The 17,629-nt window shown below is 41.3% G+C and overlaps 1 protein-coding gene across 1 annotated transcript in view; it reads right to left on the bottom strand.

Annotated features, from left to right (window-relative positions):
* The window catches only part of npas1 (neuronal PAS domain protein 1), a 44,533-nt gene that overhangs the window by 7,000 nt on the left and 19,904 nt on the right, over positions 1–17,629 (bottom strand). The window contains exons 4-5 of the mRNA XM_075473420.1: positions 10,057–10,124; positions 8,476–8,565 (exon numbers count right to left, since the gene is read on the bottom strand). Coding sequence (XP_075329535.1) covers positions 8,476–8,565; positions 10,057–10,124 — 158 coding nt within the window. The remainder of the gene's footprint in view (positions 1–8,475; positions 8,566–10,056; positions 10,125–17,629) is intronic.

Here is a 17,629-nt window from a genome sequence, read left to right as displayed (position 1 = left end):
GTGTGTGTGCACATATGCGTCAGGGAAAGAAACAGAGAGGGGGGAGCATGCATGCTTACACACACCTATGCAGCTTCTATTACATCTGTGAATGTTTTCCTGTGTGTGTGTATGTGCAGCAATACCATTCCATCAGATAAAACCATAGCTGCAGCAGCCTCACACCCTTGTCTGTAGGACACAGCCATTTATTACCGGATTAGAGCCATTTACTGCAGGCTTTATGGGAGCTTCAGCAGGCTCTCAAGGACATCACAGCCGGGGAGAGGAAGAAAAGGAACAGGGAAAGTGGGAGCAAAGCAATGAGAGTGACCAGGGGTGGGCAGGAAAGAAGAAGGAAACTCCTCAGAGTGAGGGAGGAGGATAAAAGGGTGGCGAATTTTAAGTCCAAGAAATCCTGGTCTCAATTTTTTCGATGCTCTGCTTTTAGGAATTGGGCCACCTGTAAGATTCTGACCCATTCTAAGGAAAGTTTGTGAGACTGACACATAACAGATTTTTATGAATTTGTTACTTATGAGCGTCAGCTGCACCTGAGCCAGGAAAACTAGTTCTAGAGTCTCTAGTTCTATGAGAAGGACCAGCACCTGTTTTTGAGAAGAGAATGTGGAAGGATGTTTGGTGTAACCCACATATTTATCTTTCATGATTAAGAATAGGACACCAAGGACACACAGATTCCTTTTTCTGACCCTCTATCTTTTTTTTTCTTTGAAATCTTTCTCTAATTAATTAGTCAGCACAGGAACTCTTGTAAAGCATATATATACAGACTGACAGCAACTGCAGCAAGAGTGAAACGGCATGTGCCCCCTTAAAGCGTTACTCAGTTTTCTCATGCTAACATGAAAGCCTTGAATTGGCCTTAAAGACTTTTTCACACATACACTGCAGTCTTGATGTTTTCCAGACATTTTCAGGAAGGGCTTCACGCACAGTACTGATGAGAAATGCTGGCTTCAGAGGCACCTGACTTTTCGCAGATTTATCCAAACAGTTCCCTAAAATTATTTAATGAACCCATGTGTGAAAACAGCAGGCAATTCTAGTAAGAATTCCAAGAAAGCAAAGGAGGACAACAGTTCTCCATCCTCAATGTGCTTTCATGAAAATCCAACATCATTTTTTGTATCATGTCCTGCCGTCTGCACACTCCACCCAGCCGCTACTCAAGTATTTCCAGTTGTGAGAATGCATCTCCGAGTGAGAATCTTCTAATTTCTCAAGACCATTTCCAGTGACTTTATTTGACAACAGTTTAAGACATGTGACTGCCATCCTAACTTTCCGAGCTTATCTCCCATACAGATTAGTATATTTTACGGTTAAAGTAACATATTTATGACTAAACTACTGTACATAATGAATTAAGTGGTATTTTATGTGGACATATAGGCTTGAGTGGTGCTGTGGATGGTTGCGGTTTAGCCCCGCTGGGCCATAATGGTACAGTCCAACAGCGAGCACTAAACACAGGAATTGAAAATTACAATAATGAGCAATATTCTTATTTTTCTAAAGAAAAACAGTCACCAGAAAAAGGAAAACTGATTTTTTTACAAGTCTGCTCTTCATTTTGTTTTGGACTTTTCACTGACTGCGTGCTTTTACTTCCATGCAGCATTGGTTAAGGTATGGGGGTAAACCCCTTCGTTAGGTCTAGACTATAAAAAGCATGGTTTGATGGCAAAAAAGATAGCAACTGTGGTATATTAGTTTAAAAGTCATGCTTGGTGTCACAAAAATGCAAAATTCATGTCCATAGCCTTCCTATAGGGAAAGTATAGATAGATAGATAGATAGATAGATAGATAGATAGATAGATAGATAGATAGATAGATAGATAGATAGATAGATAGATAGATATGCTAATACTAATCCTACTACACATGATGGGCACCATAAGAAATAATAACATGGCATACATTCAGCAGCCATTAAAAACATGAAAATGGTTGCCTGTACTAATGAATATAGACCACCTGTAACAGCCCGCTCATTTTATATGTTTAAAAAATGTTTTGCATTTGCGAGGTGGAGGCAAAAATACAAGCATAGAGACGGTATAATGGGAAGAAAATTGGAAAAATAAATGCAAAATAAAGGAAATAAAGGAAAGGAAGCTTTTTATTTCTCTATCAAAATCTATTTTTAGTCGCGCGTTGGTGTGTTTAGATGTCATATTGTATTCCAGCGTGTTCTGAGGCTGTTTTTTGTAAAGTCATACGTATCGTAGTCCGTTTCTATTCCTAATAAAATGCGCAACTGTTCTGGCTCGAGAACCATTAATGACGTCATCGAAAGCGCCAGCCCCTTCACAGTTCCTTCAGCTCATAAGCGCAATTTGCGCCGAGTATGCGTCACATTTGCAGTTCTCTCCAGACCAGCGGGCGTCACTGTTGAGGAAACAAGCTGAAAAGCATACGAAGAAAGCATACACAATGCCACCTGTGGTGTCACGTCAGCAGAGGCTGGCACATCGGATGCGGAATGAATTTACTCTGGGTGTAGAACTGTATATGTATCTCAGAGCTAAGCGGCTGCGGCAAAAACAGAAGAGAAGGTGGAATGTTCATCCTTTGCAACAAGACGAACTTTGTCAAACGTTGTCCCAGTGTAACTTCATAGACGTGTCGTACAGATGTTTGTAGAGGCGCACCCTCTCGGTCACCGCGGTATGCAGTGTTCATGTTTCCTTTCTCTTGGTCAGCTGTTTCCGGTTGAGCTCGCGCGAAGTCAGAAAAAAAAGTTGTGTGCGCGCCCTTGCGACGCGCGAGGATTTTTTAGCTTGCGACGGGGGGCGTGGCGGAATTTTGGGTCACGTGACCGTTTGCGCCATTTGCGACCAGCTAGTAAGAATGGGTCAAAGCGAGGTTGTGCCGAGTAAGAATCAGGCTTAAGAAGCATTATAGCTTTGAGATAACAAAATTGAGAATTTAATTTTTTAGAGGGATCAGATTTCGGATTATCAATAAGCAGTTCTTACTTTCAGAGGCACATGCCACCCTCTCTTTCCTTAGGTAACCGGAGAGCTATTGTGACATATCCTCAAATTGTTTATTGAAAATTTAAAACAATACATTTCTTTTATAACCTATTATCATTATTAGGTATCAAAACATCAAGCTGGGTGATATCCCGAGAGATTTTAGTTCATCCTTCCCTTGACAAAAGAGCATTTCTGATCGTAGGAGCTGCTTTGCTAAAGTAAGTCTTAGAGAGCACATAGGTGTGTGTTTGGATCTCAACTGCAAAAACTTTGCACATTTTACCGTTGAGGCCTAATTTATTTATTTCTCCCTTATGCCTTCTCGTTGTTGTGGAAACCTCTTACTTGTTCCAGCAGTAACAAAGTGTGGTAAATGTGGAGACTGACTATCAGCTACCCTTCAAGACCATTAACAAATTCTTTTTAATTTCATAGAACATAATTTCAGTGTAATAAGACCCTAAAAATAATGACCCAGTGTGCAGAAAGGGTTACGTGGGAAGCTTCACTACACTTTTAATCTACAAATGTGTTTTTTTTCTTCTGATCCTTCTTTGCCTCTCCATGCAGATGTAACATGAACAGTGTAATTACTCAGCTGCATCCCTTTTAATACTGAAATCAAAATGGATTCACTCATTAGTTTATTTTAAAATCAACATTAAGAGACTGCATTTTTTGTACAATTAAAATAATGGTGTTTGGACCCCTAAACTTTGGATGAATGAACCGTACTTTGATTTTTTAATTTCTTTTTTTTTTGTTTTAAATCATAAAAGAATCACAAAAAGATCCGTACATCCCTCCGTCTGTCTGCTAAAATGTATTTCATGAATAGTAAGCGAACTGTCATTTTCAAACAAGCTCTAAATTCACCTCTGCCCAGAACACTGGACCAGCCATTTGAAAGGGACACGGTCCCCATGGCCCCGCGCTACTGGAAAACAAGGTAGCGAGACAAATAGGTCCTTATGGGCTTTACAGGGCTTAAGACCTATCCGAATAATATCACTCCATCAGAGGCAGGGGGGAGGGATTGAAAATAGATCAGATTGAAATGAGAAGATGAGAAAAAGACGGAGCGATTGAGAGGATGAGTCAGGCTCAGACATAAAAACAGGTATAGAATGTGGCGCAAAGGGAGACGTGAGGAGAGACCGAGATCATTCAAATTTCTGTGTGTGAGTGTGTGTATGCAAGCACACGGCACGCCTCTGTTTCTCTGTGTATGTGACTAGACTGTCTGTTTTTATGTCTCCCCATGTCATTGTGTGTCATTGTTTGTGTGAGTAGTCGTCTGTCAGTGCCTGTGTGTGTGTGTGTGTGTGTGTGTGTGTGTGTGTGTGTGTGTGTGTGTGTGTGTGTGTGTGTGTGTGTGTGTGTGTGTGTGTGTGTGCAGAGATAAACGTGCATGTATGTCTGGTTGTGTGGAGGGGATGAGGGGCAGCAAGCAGGGGAAGGAGAGACATGATATAAATAATAGCAGGGGGCTTTAATATGTATGAGGCATCCGGGCAGTGGTCCACAACATACTCTCAGCCCTCACTGACTGATGGGAGAGGAGAGAAGGAGGGAGGGAGAAGAAGGGATAGGAGGAAGGGGGAGCGGGGGCTGCATACTAACCATTCGCAGATCAATTCTCTCCTCCCTCAATCTCCCATCCTTCCTCCCTTCTCTTTTTCCTATTTATTCCTTTTTTCCCTCCTCCTGGCCACTACTTTTACTTCTTCATCCCTTTCACGTCTCCTCCCTCTGCTTCCTCCCCATTTCTTTGTCTCTCCATCCACTGCTTCCTAGCTCTCTGCCCATCCCACTATATGTCATTCCCGGTTTATTCCTGTGCTTCCAGTCTGTAGATCAAATGAGAGGGGAAAAAAATGATACCTGTAGGCGCCAGGGGAGTGGGTGGCGGGCTGTGCCCTTGGTCAAGGTGCCTGACCTGGGCTAAGCCAGCTAAGCAACCCCACTGTCAGGGGAGCCGCCCAGGGTGTAAGCCAGGGCAGAGGGGTCAGATGGAGGGAGACAGGAGATACAGGGCAGGGGCGGTCCGCAGGGGCGACATGCCCTCCAAAACAAACCACCAGTTATACTTTTTCACTCAGAGCATCGTTTGTTTGTCTGTCCTTCCCCTCTCCCCTGTGACCGCTTCCACTAGCCAAACAAAGCACACCGAAGTGTTTTCGTCTACGCCCTCTCACCTTTCCTTTCTCACTTTTTGTATGTTTTTCTTTCTCATCATTTGTGTCTATAAACACACTGTATACTCCCTCTCATATATTCACCAACTCATTCTCCCTATCCTTTCTGGCTGTCCCTTTCTGATCATAAACCTCCTCTGTAGCCGTCTGTTCCCATCTTTTCAGGAAGGTAAACGCAGAGTTGTGTGTTCAAGGTTTTGAATGTAATCTTCGATCATAAATAATTTCATTAGAATGCTGATGGCTTAGGCCCTGTTTGAGTAGATGTGATGGGTGAGGCCATCTGCTCAGCTGATAAGAACAGCTCTGTTTTATTAGCATCTCCACCAAAGCCTCGGCTGCCTTGTTTACCTAGGCAATCCCAAGGCGAATTTCATTCCTACAGCACATTTAAGCTCTATTTACACACTCACTGTCTCACACTGTCGCTCTTTCTCTCTCCTATCCCCTTGCTTTTTTTTCTTTTTGTCTTTTAATTGTCTGTCTGGTTCCCTTTTTTACTCTCTTTATCTCCCTTTCGTGTTGTGTCTTCGAGTTGCTCCTTCTGTTGGCGTGTTAATGTTACGTCCTCACAAGTTCTAAGAGTGAGTGTGAAAATGTGGATTTTAATGTGTTTTTTTGCAGAGGAAAAACTCAAAAAAGTTCAGCAGCAGGTCCAAACGACTTTAAGTTTTATCTGATGTATTAACACAATTCCATCTGAAGAACCACTTCTTTTCATTTATCTTTTTTTTTTTTTTACTTTGTACTTTAAAGGAATTATTGACCACGATAAAACCATCCACGTCTCCATTGCTGTGAAGAGATCCCCACTATGGTGCATATACCTTGTAGCTGCTTTTCTTTGGATGATGTACTACTTGGCATACAGAACTATGCCAAGAAGATACTGCATGGAAACTGCCAAAAACGGTAGACAGCCAGGTTTTGTTTTTCCTATAAGTTTCTGATTCAACACTGTTCTTCTCGATGCTCCCTGTGGGTTTAACTCTTCACCTTGCTGTAGTTATGTATGAGTGTACTTCAGGACATCAGTGTTGAGATTGGCTACAGGTGAAAGACAGCAGATTTTGCAATGAGATCATCAATAAATGAAAAGAAACAATTGACAATGAAGCCGAACAGTGACAGGAGTCTTGTTACCCCCCTTTTTTTTTATGAGTGTAAGAACAGTTCAGCTTGGACACACATATATCGGGTCATTTCTGCTGCTGAGGTCTCAAAATTAAAACAGTAGTAAAGGATGTAATTTGATCACATTGTGAATTATGTGGAATGACAAGAGCTGTCTTCATCATCATTTTTGATGAAAATCTATCTGGTATGAGTCTGGTAGAAAAACAAAATTTAGATAATATATCAAGGTAGTATTCACATTTATATATTCATTTTTATATTTTCATTCTCAACTTTTTATTGAATCATAGGGAAGCTCACTACTGCTATTCAGGTCAAAGACATTAAAACTGTAATTATTCTATTGTTGAATGTTAAGTTGAAATCAACAAATGAGCTCTGTACTGGACAACTGTGTACTCAAAATTAGATGCAACTAATAAAAATGTATACCGTGTAGCAAGTAGCAACATACGCTATTGTTGTTAGTGAGTGTATTTTTCTGTGAGCAAAAAGGGAAAAGGAGATACAGCACCACTGACAAGCAACCAAAATTATTTGCAGTAGTAAGTCGAATAAAACAGCGGATCTGTCAGAGTTTGCACAGTGTTGAACATTTGGTATATTGTAAGTGCCATCTGTGTCTGTGTCTCTGTTATTGAGGTATGTAGCCCACTATTGATCTGCTCTTCCCCTGTAACATCTCATATTTGAGAATTCCAGCAGTGGATTCAATTAGACTGATAGTAATGAAAAAAAAAGACAACTTCTACTCATCCTTGATCTTAAGGCAATGCAGCTGAAACCCCAAATACCAGATCTGCACGAATGCACAAAGTCCATTACGTTACAGGAATCCATGCATCAGTGTGAAAGCTACAGTCAAGGTTAAGTTATGATAAAACAACAAAACTAAATGAAGTTATAATTTAATACAGAGAATTTATGATTATTTTCATTTTGATTCCAGTGTAACCAACTCAAAATGGACAGCTGGGGAATAAATTACTTTGTTTTGTAGATACTTGTAGATAATAAATTCATAAAAAGCACCATTTAACATTTGGGAACACCATACTATTCTAAATAAATACATTAATTGAAATAGTTGACTCAAGTCTTGAAGGATAGCTTGTTTTAAAGTTTTGTTATCACTTAGTAATTATTGTGGAGTACAGAGTTGGCTTTTGTTATTTGCAGGGTTTGACTTTTTTGGCTAAAAACACGTTGAGAATGTTCATGATTTATGCACAAATAAATACCACCATGATGGTATTTCATTTCATCATTTTGGTTTTGACACATCGTGGTGGTCATGATCGTGGGACAAGCGAGTTCTGCAGTGAGAAGCCACATAATACATTTTTCAATTACGGTCATGTGATACAAAATGACTAAACCTGGGAGACACACATTGGATCCGTTTGCTCTACTCACCAACGTATTTTTTACACGTACTGTTCTCAAATAGACTATGAAGAAGAAGATAAAAAGCACACTTAACCTTTATTATTGCCAACAACAGCTCTCAGAAATACAATCAATTACTTCTGTTATTGTTACACTTTTTATTTCTTATGACTCTCTCCTTCTCTCTCTTGCTGTTCAATCCCTCGTCATCTCCTTCCTATCCCACCTCTTTTCCTTTCCTTTCCCTCTCTTTCCTTGCTGGTTGTCTCTATCTATCTTCCCATCCCCCTTGGTGTTTTTCCCCCTCCCTACAATCAATGTGGCTTTTAAGATGCCTATCGATTTGTTCCCCTAGACAGGCCCAGTGCGCTGGGGCGACACTTTGATTGCTGGGCCAGTAATTACTGTTATTATTTATGCATCTGGGCAAAATGGCAGGACTTAACATTCACAGTACAAGAGGCCACAGGCAATCAACAGAGGTGAGCACCTGGAGCGGCAGGGAGAGAGAGAGAGGTAGAAGGAGGCAGAGAAGGAGAGAAACATTGCCCCTGTAAGAGTTGCACTCCAGAGATGAGCGCAAAGAGTGCAGTCAAAGATATTCACACTCACACCCATAAACACACACACACTCTTGGGAGAGGATTTGAAAGTGTGAGCCCAAGACAGGCATATATGTGCAAATTCACTTGTATACAAAGGATTATTCTAGTATGTATGTGTGTGTGAGAAAGGAAGGAGAGGAAGATGAGGTAAACTTACCTGTGAGAGCCCCAGGTAGATAGAAACTGTCTCTGAGATGTAGAGGAAACGTCCCTCCTGACTGACCACAAACACAAAGCCATCTAGAGACTGTGCACACACCACACAAACCAGCACACACACACACAGGCATAAAGGTAAACAGAAACAAGACAGACAAATTAGAGCAATTAGCATGTATCGAACAAATTACAATGAGAGAGAGAACAAACAACACGTCACCCTTCGGCCCCTTCTCTCAATTCACAAGTGCACTTACACACATACACATGCATAAATGTGAACAGACAACTCCTGTAGATGCAAGCTGCAGCTGCGCACAACAGCTGTGAGCAGGACCTGCATTATCAAACACAGAGGGATGAATGTGCACATGTCCACAAACACACACAAGCATGCATAAACAAATTGAGTAAAGAGGCATGAGAAACTGAGCTTATAGACCAGGCCTGTTTCAATCAGCTGTAATAAACTCAGAGTCAAATCCTCCTCCTGGATCTCCAACCACACACACACACACACACACACACACACGCACACACATAAACACACTGGTGAAGGCACAGATAAAAACCAGAATCATTATGGGCTGCACTGATTCTAATGAGAAGTGAAAGGTATACAGCCAGCCCATTAGAGGGGACTGCTTCAGAGAATAATATTAATCGTCATAACAGGCATCCAGGAGTGAGTCGACACAGCCTCAGTCCCACACACATGCACACAGACCGGGCCACTTCGCACGAGAAAAATGATTGCTATTTTGGCGGCCCAGCGCTGGAAGTGGCGGCGGTAATTTATGCAACTGACACATCCAGTATGCAAATGTGGCCGGGGTGTGGGGCGTCATGTGTCGCGGCGAGGAGAAACCAGCCGCATGAATGTCGGAGAACTAAAGTGCAATTATCAGGCTATTACGGCAGGAGGATGGCTGGGAGGGGAGAATCATACAGTTTTTCTGGAGCGTTAATTTGATTTCTATCAGCGCCATTCTCTAAGCCTCCCATCCTCTTTAAAATGCCAGAAGAGAGCGGACACATGTGACATTTCTTTGTTTTACCACAGCCTTCTTACCTCTAAATTCTCAGCCTCTGCAGCCTTTTACCTTTTCCTACCTTTCCCACCTTTGTCCGTCCATCTCTTCTCCCTCAAACTCCCCCTCATCTTAAGTATAATCTGCACTACTGTTTTTTTGGCTGTACATTCATTGCATTTCATCACTTCTGTAGCTCTCCTGCCCCCAGAATACCCCTCAGGCTCCATTCAGTTGTCAGTGCAAAAGGGAGCCTCTCTATGGCATTCAACAACCACGTATGAGGATCTGAGGTTTATCAGATGTGTGCACCTGTGTATCTGAATGCTCTTGTGAGTCGTCCTAGAGATATTAGAGTGAGATTGTGGATGATACTCAAGCATCGCAGTCCAAATAAACAATGTATAAGCAGTTTAAACTTTTCCAATACACATGAGGACCAAGCGTTCCTTTACTTTATGGTTTTGGGGGGAAATTAAGCTTTGTAAAGGCACATTAGGTGATTGGATAGCACACGCATCACAGAAGAAGGAGGGTGTGGGTGTTACCTGAAGGAGGTGTGCCCCTAGGTGCTGCTCAAACATGTCAGTGGCCAGAGAATGAGATGATCGTCTAACTGCAGACAGAAGGAAGACAAACATGCGTCAAATACAGACAGAAATAAATGTTCCCTCTTGATATTTTGACAGTAAAAGAGTTTTGATTTTTTTTTGGTTTGCTTTATCATCAGTATTCATTCTTCTTCACACACATTTTGACTTGCAATTGTTGGAAAAGGCACAGGTTTTAATAATAATGATAACAAATGACAATGGAATCCCAGTGAGCCATGACAGTGAGATAGCAAGACAGTGCATTCTGACACTGAAGCAGCTAAATGGAATTCATCCATTATCAAATTTATCACTCACACCTGTTTTCCCTGCTGTGGCATGTCAAGATGTCTGCTGAGGAAAAACTCAATAATTCAGACAAACTTCTATAATCAGGATTTGACAGTATTAATTAGATTCTGACATTGTAAAAGCAAGGCAAGTTCAATTGTATAACGCCTTTAATGTAAAAAGGCTAATCTTGGGTAATGAATATGAAAAGGACATTTTAAAAAGAACAAGATAAAACAGCAAATAAAATAAAGAACACACATAATTTGCATTTAAATTACAATAAAAACAGAAGCAAATATGTGAATAGTTCTTCACATTACACATCATTGCGTTGACTTTTCATTAGAATCCATGTTAAAAACATCCGTTCTAAATTTAATATGCTGGAAAACCACAATAAAAAGTGATATTTTAGGGCCAAAGTTGAATGAGTCTGGACTCAGGGAGCTCGCTCCACAGGTGTAAAGCTGCTTCACCTTGATCAGTTTTGATCCTGGAAGCAAGTAAACATGCACCAGACGACCTGGCGAGCCTAGATTCTTCATAACATCCAGTACATCAGGGGTTCACTGAAGCTGTGGAGTGGTTTTGAGGGAATGTTTCAATCGCTGCTTTGTTTCACAATTTTTTATGTACAGATTTGAGACAATATTTATGAAAGTAGCACAATCTATGCAGTATAAATATAAAGCATAAAGTTAAAAGATACCACAATATCTGAGAAATCCCTTTGAGGACTTTGAGGCAAATCCCAGTTCAAGTTCAGCTGTGGACCAGGGGTGGAATGTAATGCAGTGCATCTGCTCTCCAGACTTATTCAAGCAGTTTTTAAGTGCTTGTGCTCAAGCACCTACACTCCCACTCCACTACATTTCAGGGGCAAAACATTTCTATTCAACTACAGAGCCGGTCTTTTTGTTCCCCTAATTTTTTTGTTTTCTCCTAAATCTTATTTACACATCATTACTATAAAAAAATGTTTTGATGTAAGACGTTGCTAGAGTTTAAACTGGGGTTTCCATCCTATTTGGCCAACCTTTTATCAAACAAAAAGCAGTTTTAATAGTACCACTAAAAAGTATTTTCTGCCTCTAAACTTACTCCCATGGTTTATTTCAATAACTGTTGCAGCATTTTACCAAAAATGAAAATGAATACTTTAACATTTTCTTTTTATTCTTTCCTCTTCTGTCAATCTGCTGTCTCATAAAATCTTTTGATGTAAAACTGTAAAAACGTTTTTAAACTACTCTTTCTGCAGCTGCTTCACCTTGATCAGTTCAAGTAAGTCAGTAAGAGTGGCCAAACCTACACTTCTACCTTAACACTACTGTAATAACATTCATTTTGGTGCTATTTACTTTTACTTCAGTTGGTTATTCCATGCTGGACTTTTACTTTTAACTGAGCATTTTCACTTTGTTGTATTTGTGCTTTTATTTAGGTAAAGAATCCGAATACCTCTTCCATCACTGGCATGCACTTTTTCTGCCTATGAATGCCATCTTTCTCATCTCTGTCATCTCTGTGTATGCTTAAAAGAAGCCACAAAGTTAGACTTAAAGATAATGTTAGTTGGTATCCTTCGAAAGCATAAGAATGACAACAAGAGCTGAAAAAGTTTCATGGATTCATTTCATGGATTCTGCTTATTCTAACTCAGGCAACAGAAAATAGAACTTTAAAGTTGAGTCGGTAAAGTTTTTACTTATAAATAATTATACAAAATCCATGTGTTACCAGAGGTTTTGTGATAATGTTGCATCTCTGTTATGTTTCTGAACTAATCATGTCTGAAATCGACCGTATTGAAAAAAGAAACCTGTGCCTAAGGAGGGGCGGTATGTGACGCACAGCACTCAATCTCTGCAAGACGCGCAAACAAACAAACACACGCACACACACACACACACACACACACACACACACACACACACACACACACACACACACACACACACACTCACACACCCAAAGTGTCTGCATCACCACTCTTAATGCATCCCAAATACAAGCTATCAGGGCTGCTTCAGTGCCAAAGTGGTGCTGTTTACCAAGGCAATTACAATACAAATAGAGTTGGAGGTGGTTAGGTGGAGGGGGAGGGGGGGGGGGGGGGAGGGTAGGTGCGAGAGGAGCGGGTGGGGAAAATGAGAAAACACTAAGAAAGGCAAGAGTGATCACTTTCTCCAAAGCAAACGTGGGCATGGGGGGGCTGCAGTGACGTGGAAGATTAATTTAGCAATCAGGCGTCTTTACTGTTTTATGTCAGAAAGAGTATGTGACGTGTGTTTGTGGCTGTGTGTGCGTGCGTGCGCGCGCACCTATGAGCGTGTGATTGCAAAAGTGGGGACCATATGTGAGAACTAATCTCACTCCAACAGGGCTGCTTTTGAACACAGCCTTCCCCTATCTGGCAGAGACAAACTATGTGTGTGTGAAATGTGTGTACACAAGAGCATATGAATGAGTGCATGTGTGTGAGTCTGTGGGCATGATTTTAAGGATCATTGGATATCAGTGTATGCGTGTTTTGTGTGTGTGTCGCAGCAAGGCTGAGGGAAATCAATACACGTTATGACAGGAAAATGAAAGCGCTGCTCTGGGTTACAACTGAACACAGAGGGAAGCTTGAAACACGCACGCACACACCCACCCAGGCATACACACTCACACACAAATATACCATCATGCACACACACACACACACACACACACACACACACACACATATATAAATATATATATAAAAACATATATATAAATATATATATGTGTGTGTGTGTGTGTGTATATTGCCCAGTTGTCTGCCTGTGATGTAGGTTTGGTGAATAAAAGAGGGAGGTATTCCATTAGAGCTATAGACACACACACTTCAGAAATACACACAGCAGCGAATTCTCATGCACAGACTACACAGCAGCAACATGCCCTGCGATTAAACAACACAACCCCCCCCCCCAACCTTCATATACCACACACAAACTCTCTCTCTCACACACACACACACACACACACACACACACACACACACACACACACACACACACACACACACACATAAATACAGAGTTGCTGGACAAAGCCACAGTGGCATTGTGAGATTGGGGTCCCCCTGTGTGACAGAGTGTGAATATAAATAAGGCAAGTCCATTCAGGGCAATGAAAAGGGGTCTGGTGCCGGGACTCTTCAGCCTAGTCAGTTGCTGCCTGGAGGGGGGATGGGGAGACCATCGAGCTCTTTGCCTGCCTGTCAGGCTCCCCTCTGAGGCAGCGATCCAGCTGCAGCGCAAGGAAGCCAGGAGGAAGCAACCCCCATCATGACCACACAAGAACGACTCTAAAAGGGCTAACCCGCACACCTTGATATACGCTAAAATGAAGCCAAGTACTTGAACTGTATGTGGGTGTGTGTGTGCGTGTGTGCGTGTGTGTGTGTGCGTTTCCAGATCCTTGGAGGGGTGAAGGTGATGGTGAGTGATCAGTTGTGCTGAGTAGTGTCAGCAGGAAGAAGGAAACGCTGGATGTGACATGAGGCCAGCGGAGTTGACGGATGAGTCACACCCATGCACACACACATTCACACACACTGGCAGACACAAATACACAGAGGACCATTTATTAAAGACTGCCATGGCACAATAGGGCGGGCCAGGAAACCAAAACACTGGACAGGGTGAGTGTGTGTGTGTGTGTGTTCTTCCACACATGTGAAGAGAGAGTCTCACAGCAGTGTTGGTATCTCACCCTGAGAACAAAGATCCGTCTGTAGTGGTGATGTGAACCCCTACTTCTGTTTGTGTGTGTGTGTGTGTGTATGTGTGTGTGTGTGCGTGTGTGTGTGTGTGTGTGTGCGTGTGTGTGTGTGTGTGCGTGCGTTTGTGTGTGTTAGGGATTTGTATTATTCTGTGTGTAAATATTATCACTTCTGTAACATATGGTCTAATTATAAAAGATTCATTGTTCACAGTCGTTTAAACATTAATTTGGGTTTTAGTTCCACAGTTTTGGCTCTACTTCCCGTCAGGAATAATAATATTGTCTTGCAAAGACCTGGGACATTATCAGAACAACAAAGTGAAAGGGAACAAGAAACAGAACACAGTCAGACGATCAGACGTCCAGAAAAGCCGACAGTGTGGCCAGATTACCCAAACAAAGTCTTTAAGAATTGGAACTGCAAAAGGATGTACACAAATCGTGAAGTCCATTGTCTGAGAAAAATCCATAGTTTCTTAGTTTCTTATAGTTTGGGATGTAATAGTTCACTGCACTGCCTCACACAACACAACTTTTGGGAGCATCAATGTAAATGTAAACTCCTCTGTGTGGATGCAGCATCCTGTGTCACACATGTCTACACGTTCCCCACCCTTGTAATTGATTTAATCAGAAAAATGTCTCGTTTCACCTTTGCAGCTACATGTACAGTTGTAGAAAATGAAGGCACTCAGCAGCAAGCGCGGGTCCTCTGTCAGACTCTTTGCCCATACCACCGGACCAACCATCTCCATTAATGAAGCACGAGCAAAATGGACTGATTACCAACTTACAACTCAAACAGACAGCCTGACCTCCCCAGAAAAACATCGATATGGATTTCAACATCTTTCTATGAGGGCAGTGGTCATTCTTTTCTGTTCACCGAGAAAATTGAGAACAATCATTTTGGATATCAAACTCTTGGCTCTGAGTTTCCTTCCATGTTTTCTATTGAGAGATTCATTCTCTTTCCTACACTTTTTCGTTTCATTCTATTATTTCCCCGTGAGTATTAATTAAGTATTAAGTAATTAAGTGAAGTATTATTCAAGTTTAAATTTAACATTAAAGGGGGCCTTTCAATCCAAATCTCTGATTCACTCTTTTACTCAACTAACCAAATTGTCTTGGTGCCTTAACTGAACAAAACAGCTTAAAAATGTATTCACTTTCAAAAGTGCGATGAAAAGAAACAAATGAAAGTAATAAAACTCAAGCCTTAATCGTTTGGTGGAAAGTCTCACACTCGGGTTTCACCACAGCCTGTCACAGGCAAGTCAGGTTTAAGCTGAGATAGATTTTCATCTTTGCTTTGTCAAACTTTAGCATTTATGTTGTTTAGGCTAACACTCATATATCTGGTTCATTACATTTACTTCATTACAGTGGCTTAAAGGGTTCGACCTATAGGCTTACCAGGGAAATTATTTTCAAAAGACAAAAGAAAACGACAAATTGAATCATGCAACATCTCTCTCAGCTGTTTCCTATCACCCACACAAAGAAGTGGTGGCTCATATGTCTCTGCAGAAAACACTGTCTTCTGTTTGTATTGCTCAAGTTTTCTCATTTTTTTGTTTATTTTTTTATTTACAGCCTTTATGCTGTGGCTAAATATTACTGTTAATTTGTTTATTTTTAGTTTGCTTCTGCCTTAGAAATCAACTATTTTGAAACATTTGGGAAATGAAGTAATTTTTTTTTTCTATTTACTGCTTTGTTCTGTAGTAAATCAGTTCTATCTTGTTTTTAAGTAGGCGGGAAGTGGCGACGTTGGAATGCCGCATTTGCAAACAGGAAGCGCTTTGTTTACCTTTAACAAATTCAAATAGATTAAACAAAAACAAATCAAGCAAATATCTTCAACTATTTGACAATACATGCCCAGCAAATATTAGCAAAAAAGATAAAACACTGAGAATTATAGCAATACCAGCAACCAGACAAGAGCACCACAACTAATGAACATTATCATAATAAGATAACTGGCAGTGGGGTGGACAAATTTCCTAAAAGTCTCTGAATTTGCACACGTTCTGTCTATTAACAATCAACAATTTCTTAAGATGGAGCACCCTGAGTTCTCACCGGCACAATATTTTGGCAGCCAAACTATTCTACTGTTGAGGTATGAGCCTGCTGCAAATAAAGCAGCCTAAGTAGTCCGGATAAAACGCTGGCTTCTTTATAACCTGTCTGACTGCCTGATGACTCATTCCTTGCTTTGTCTGACATTGTCCTTGTGTTGTTGCCATGCTCCCGGATCTTGGCAATTACTTAAGGGACGAAAATGTTACCACAGAAATGGTAGACAAAACCATGAAAATAAGACCAAAAATAGCAATAATTCCTTTTAAAATAGTAGCTCAAAATAAAGAATTTTGGAGTTCTACTTCTGTGAGCATGCGTGATCACATTCGTGTGCAGACCTGATGGTCGACCTGTGAGTGCAACCGAGCTCTTTGATCGTTCCGTTCTGTCGCACTTCCTTTTCATTAGCTCCCCAGGACTCTGCTGTGAGGTTTAATTTCATTGTGGGAATAAGAGACAGAATGGGACAGGGTGCGATCGGACACGTTAATTATGGTCTGACTCACAGGTCAATTCTCGGGGTCTCCCCTGTGCCTCAAGAAGAAAAGATTTGAATGACTGAATGAAAAAATTGAAGGATTTTCATTATTCCTCTGTCTAATACATAATTTAGTCCTAGTTAAGTCCATGAGTAATGGCTGTACATACACATGAACACACTCACCCTTACTTACACACACACACACACACACACACACACACACACACACACACTGTCTTCCTTTCCACCCCCACCGTGTCAACCTTTTTAACCAGGTTAGAATGTTACCATGGAAACCAAACAGATAACACACACCGAACTGCTCTTTCAGTCTCTCTCAACCTCATCTCTCTGTCTTCTTATTCGTCTTTGTTTCTTAAGTTTGGCTCCTTGGTCTCATCCTTTCAAAACAGGAGCCTTATCACATGCCAGGTTGTTTACCACCATCCTAATGTGACGTTTTGGCCGTTTGACAGTGTGAGTAAGAGAAAGTGACCCTAATCGCAGCGTCCTTCTCTGGCACAATTATCTTCTCACTCTGACATCCATCCCTCCCTCCTTCCCTCTACATCTCTGTCTCTTCTCCATCGCTCCCTCGCTTCTTTTGCGGTCGAACATAATTTGAGTGCAATTAACTTTCCTTAAAAGCCCCGGCTGCTTTAAACGCTGTGAATTAGAGGGGATTCAGACACAGGGAGATGGTGAAGAGGTGGGGGAGACAGGAGGGAGGTGGTTGAGATGAAGGCAATGAAAGAACGGAGAAGAGGGGAACGAGAGGAGGCAGAATGAAAGTCAATGTCATCAGTGTTGGGTGGAGAGAGGTGTGTTTGACCTCACTAACCGAGACAGTAAAACACTTCAGCTGGCCCTGTTGCTGGCAGAATTGTCATTGTACTGTAC

The sequence above is a fragment of the Odontesthes bonariensis genome, chromosome 9, assembly GCF_027942865.1.
Source record: "Odontesthes bonariensis isolate fOdoBon6 chromosome 9, fOdoBon6.hap1, whole genome shotgun sequence".
Lineage (NCBI taxonomy): Eukaryota > Metazoa > Chordata > Actinopteri > Atheriniformes > Atherinopsidae > Odontesthes > Odontesthes bonariensis.
This window is presented reverse-complemented; position numbering and strand designations above follow the sequence as displayed.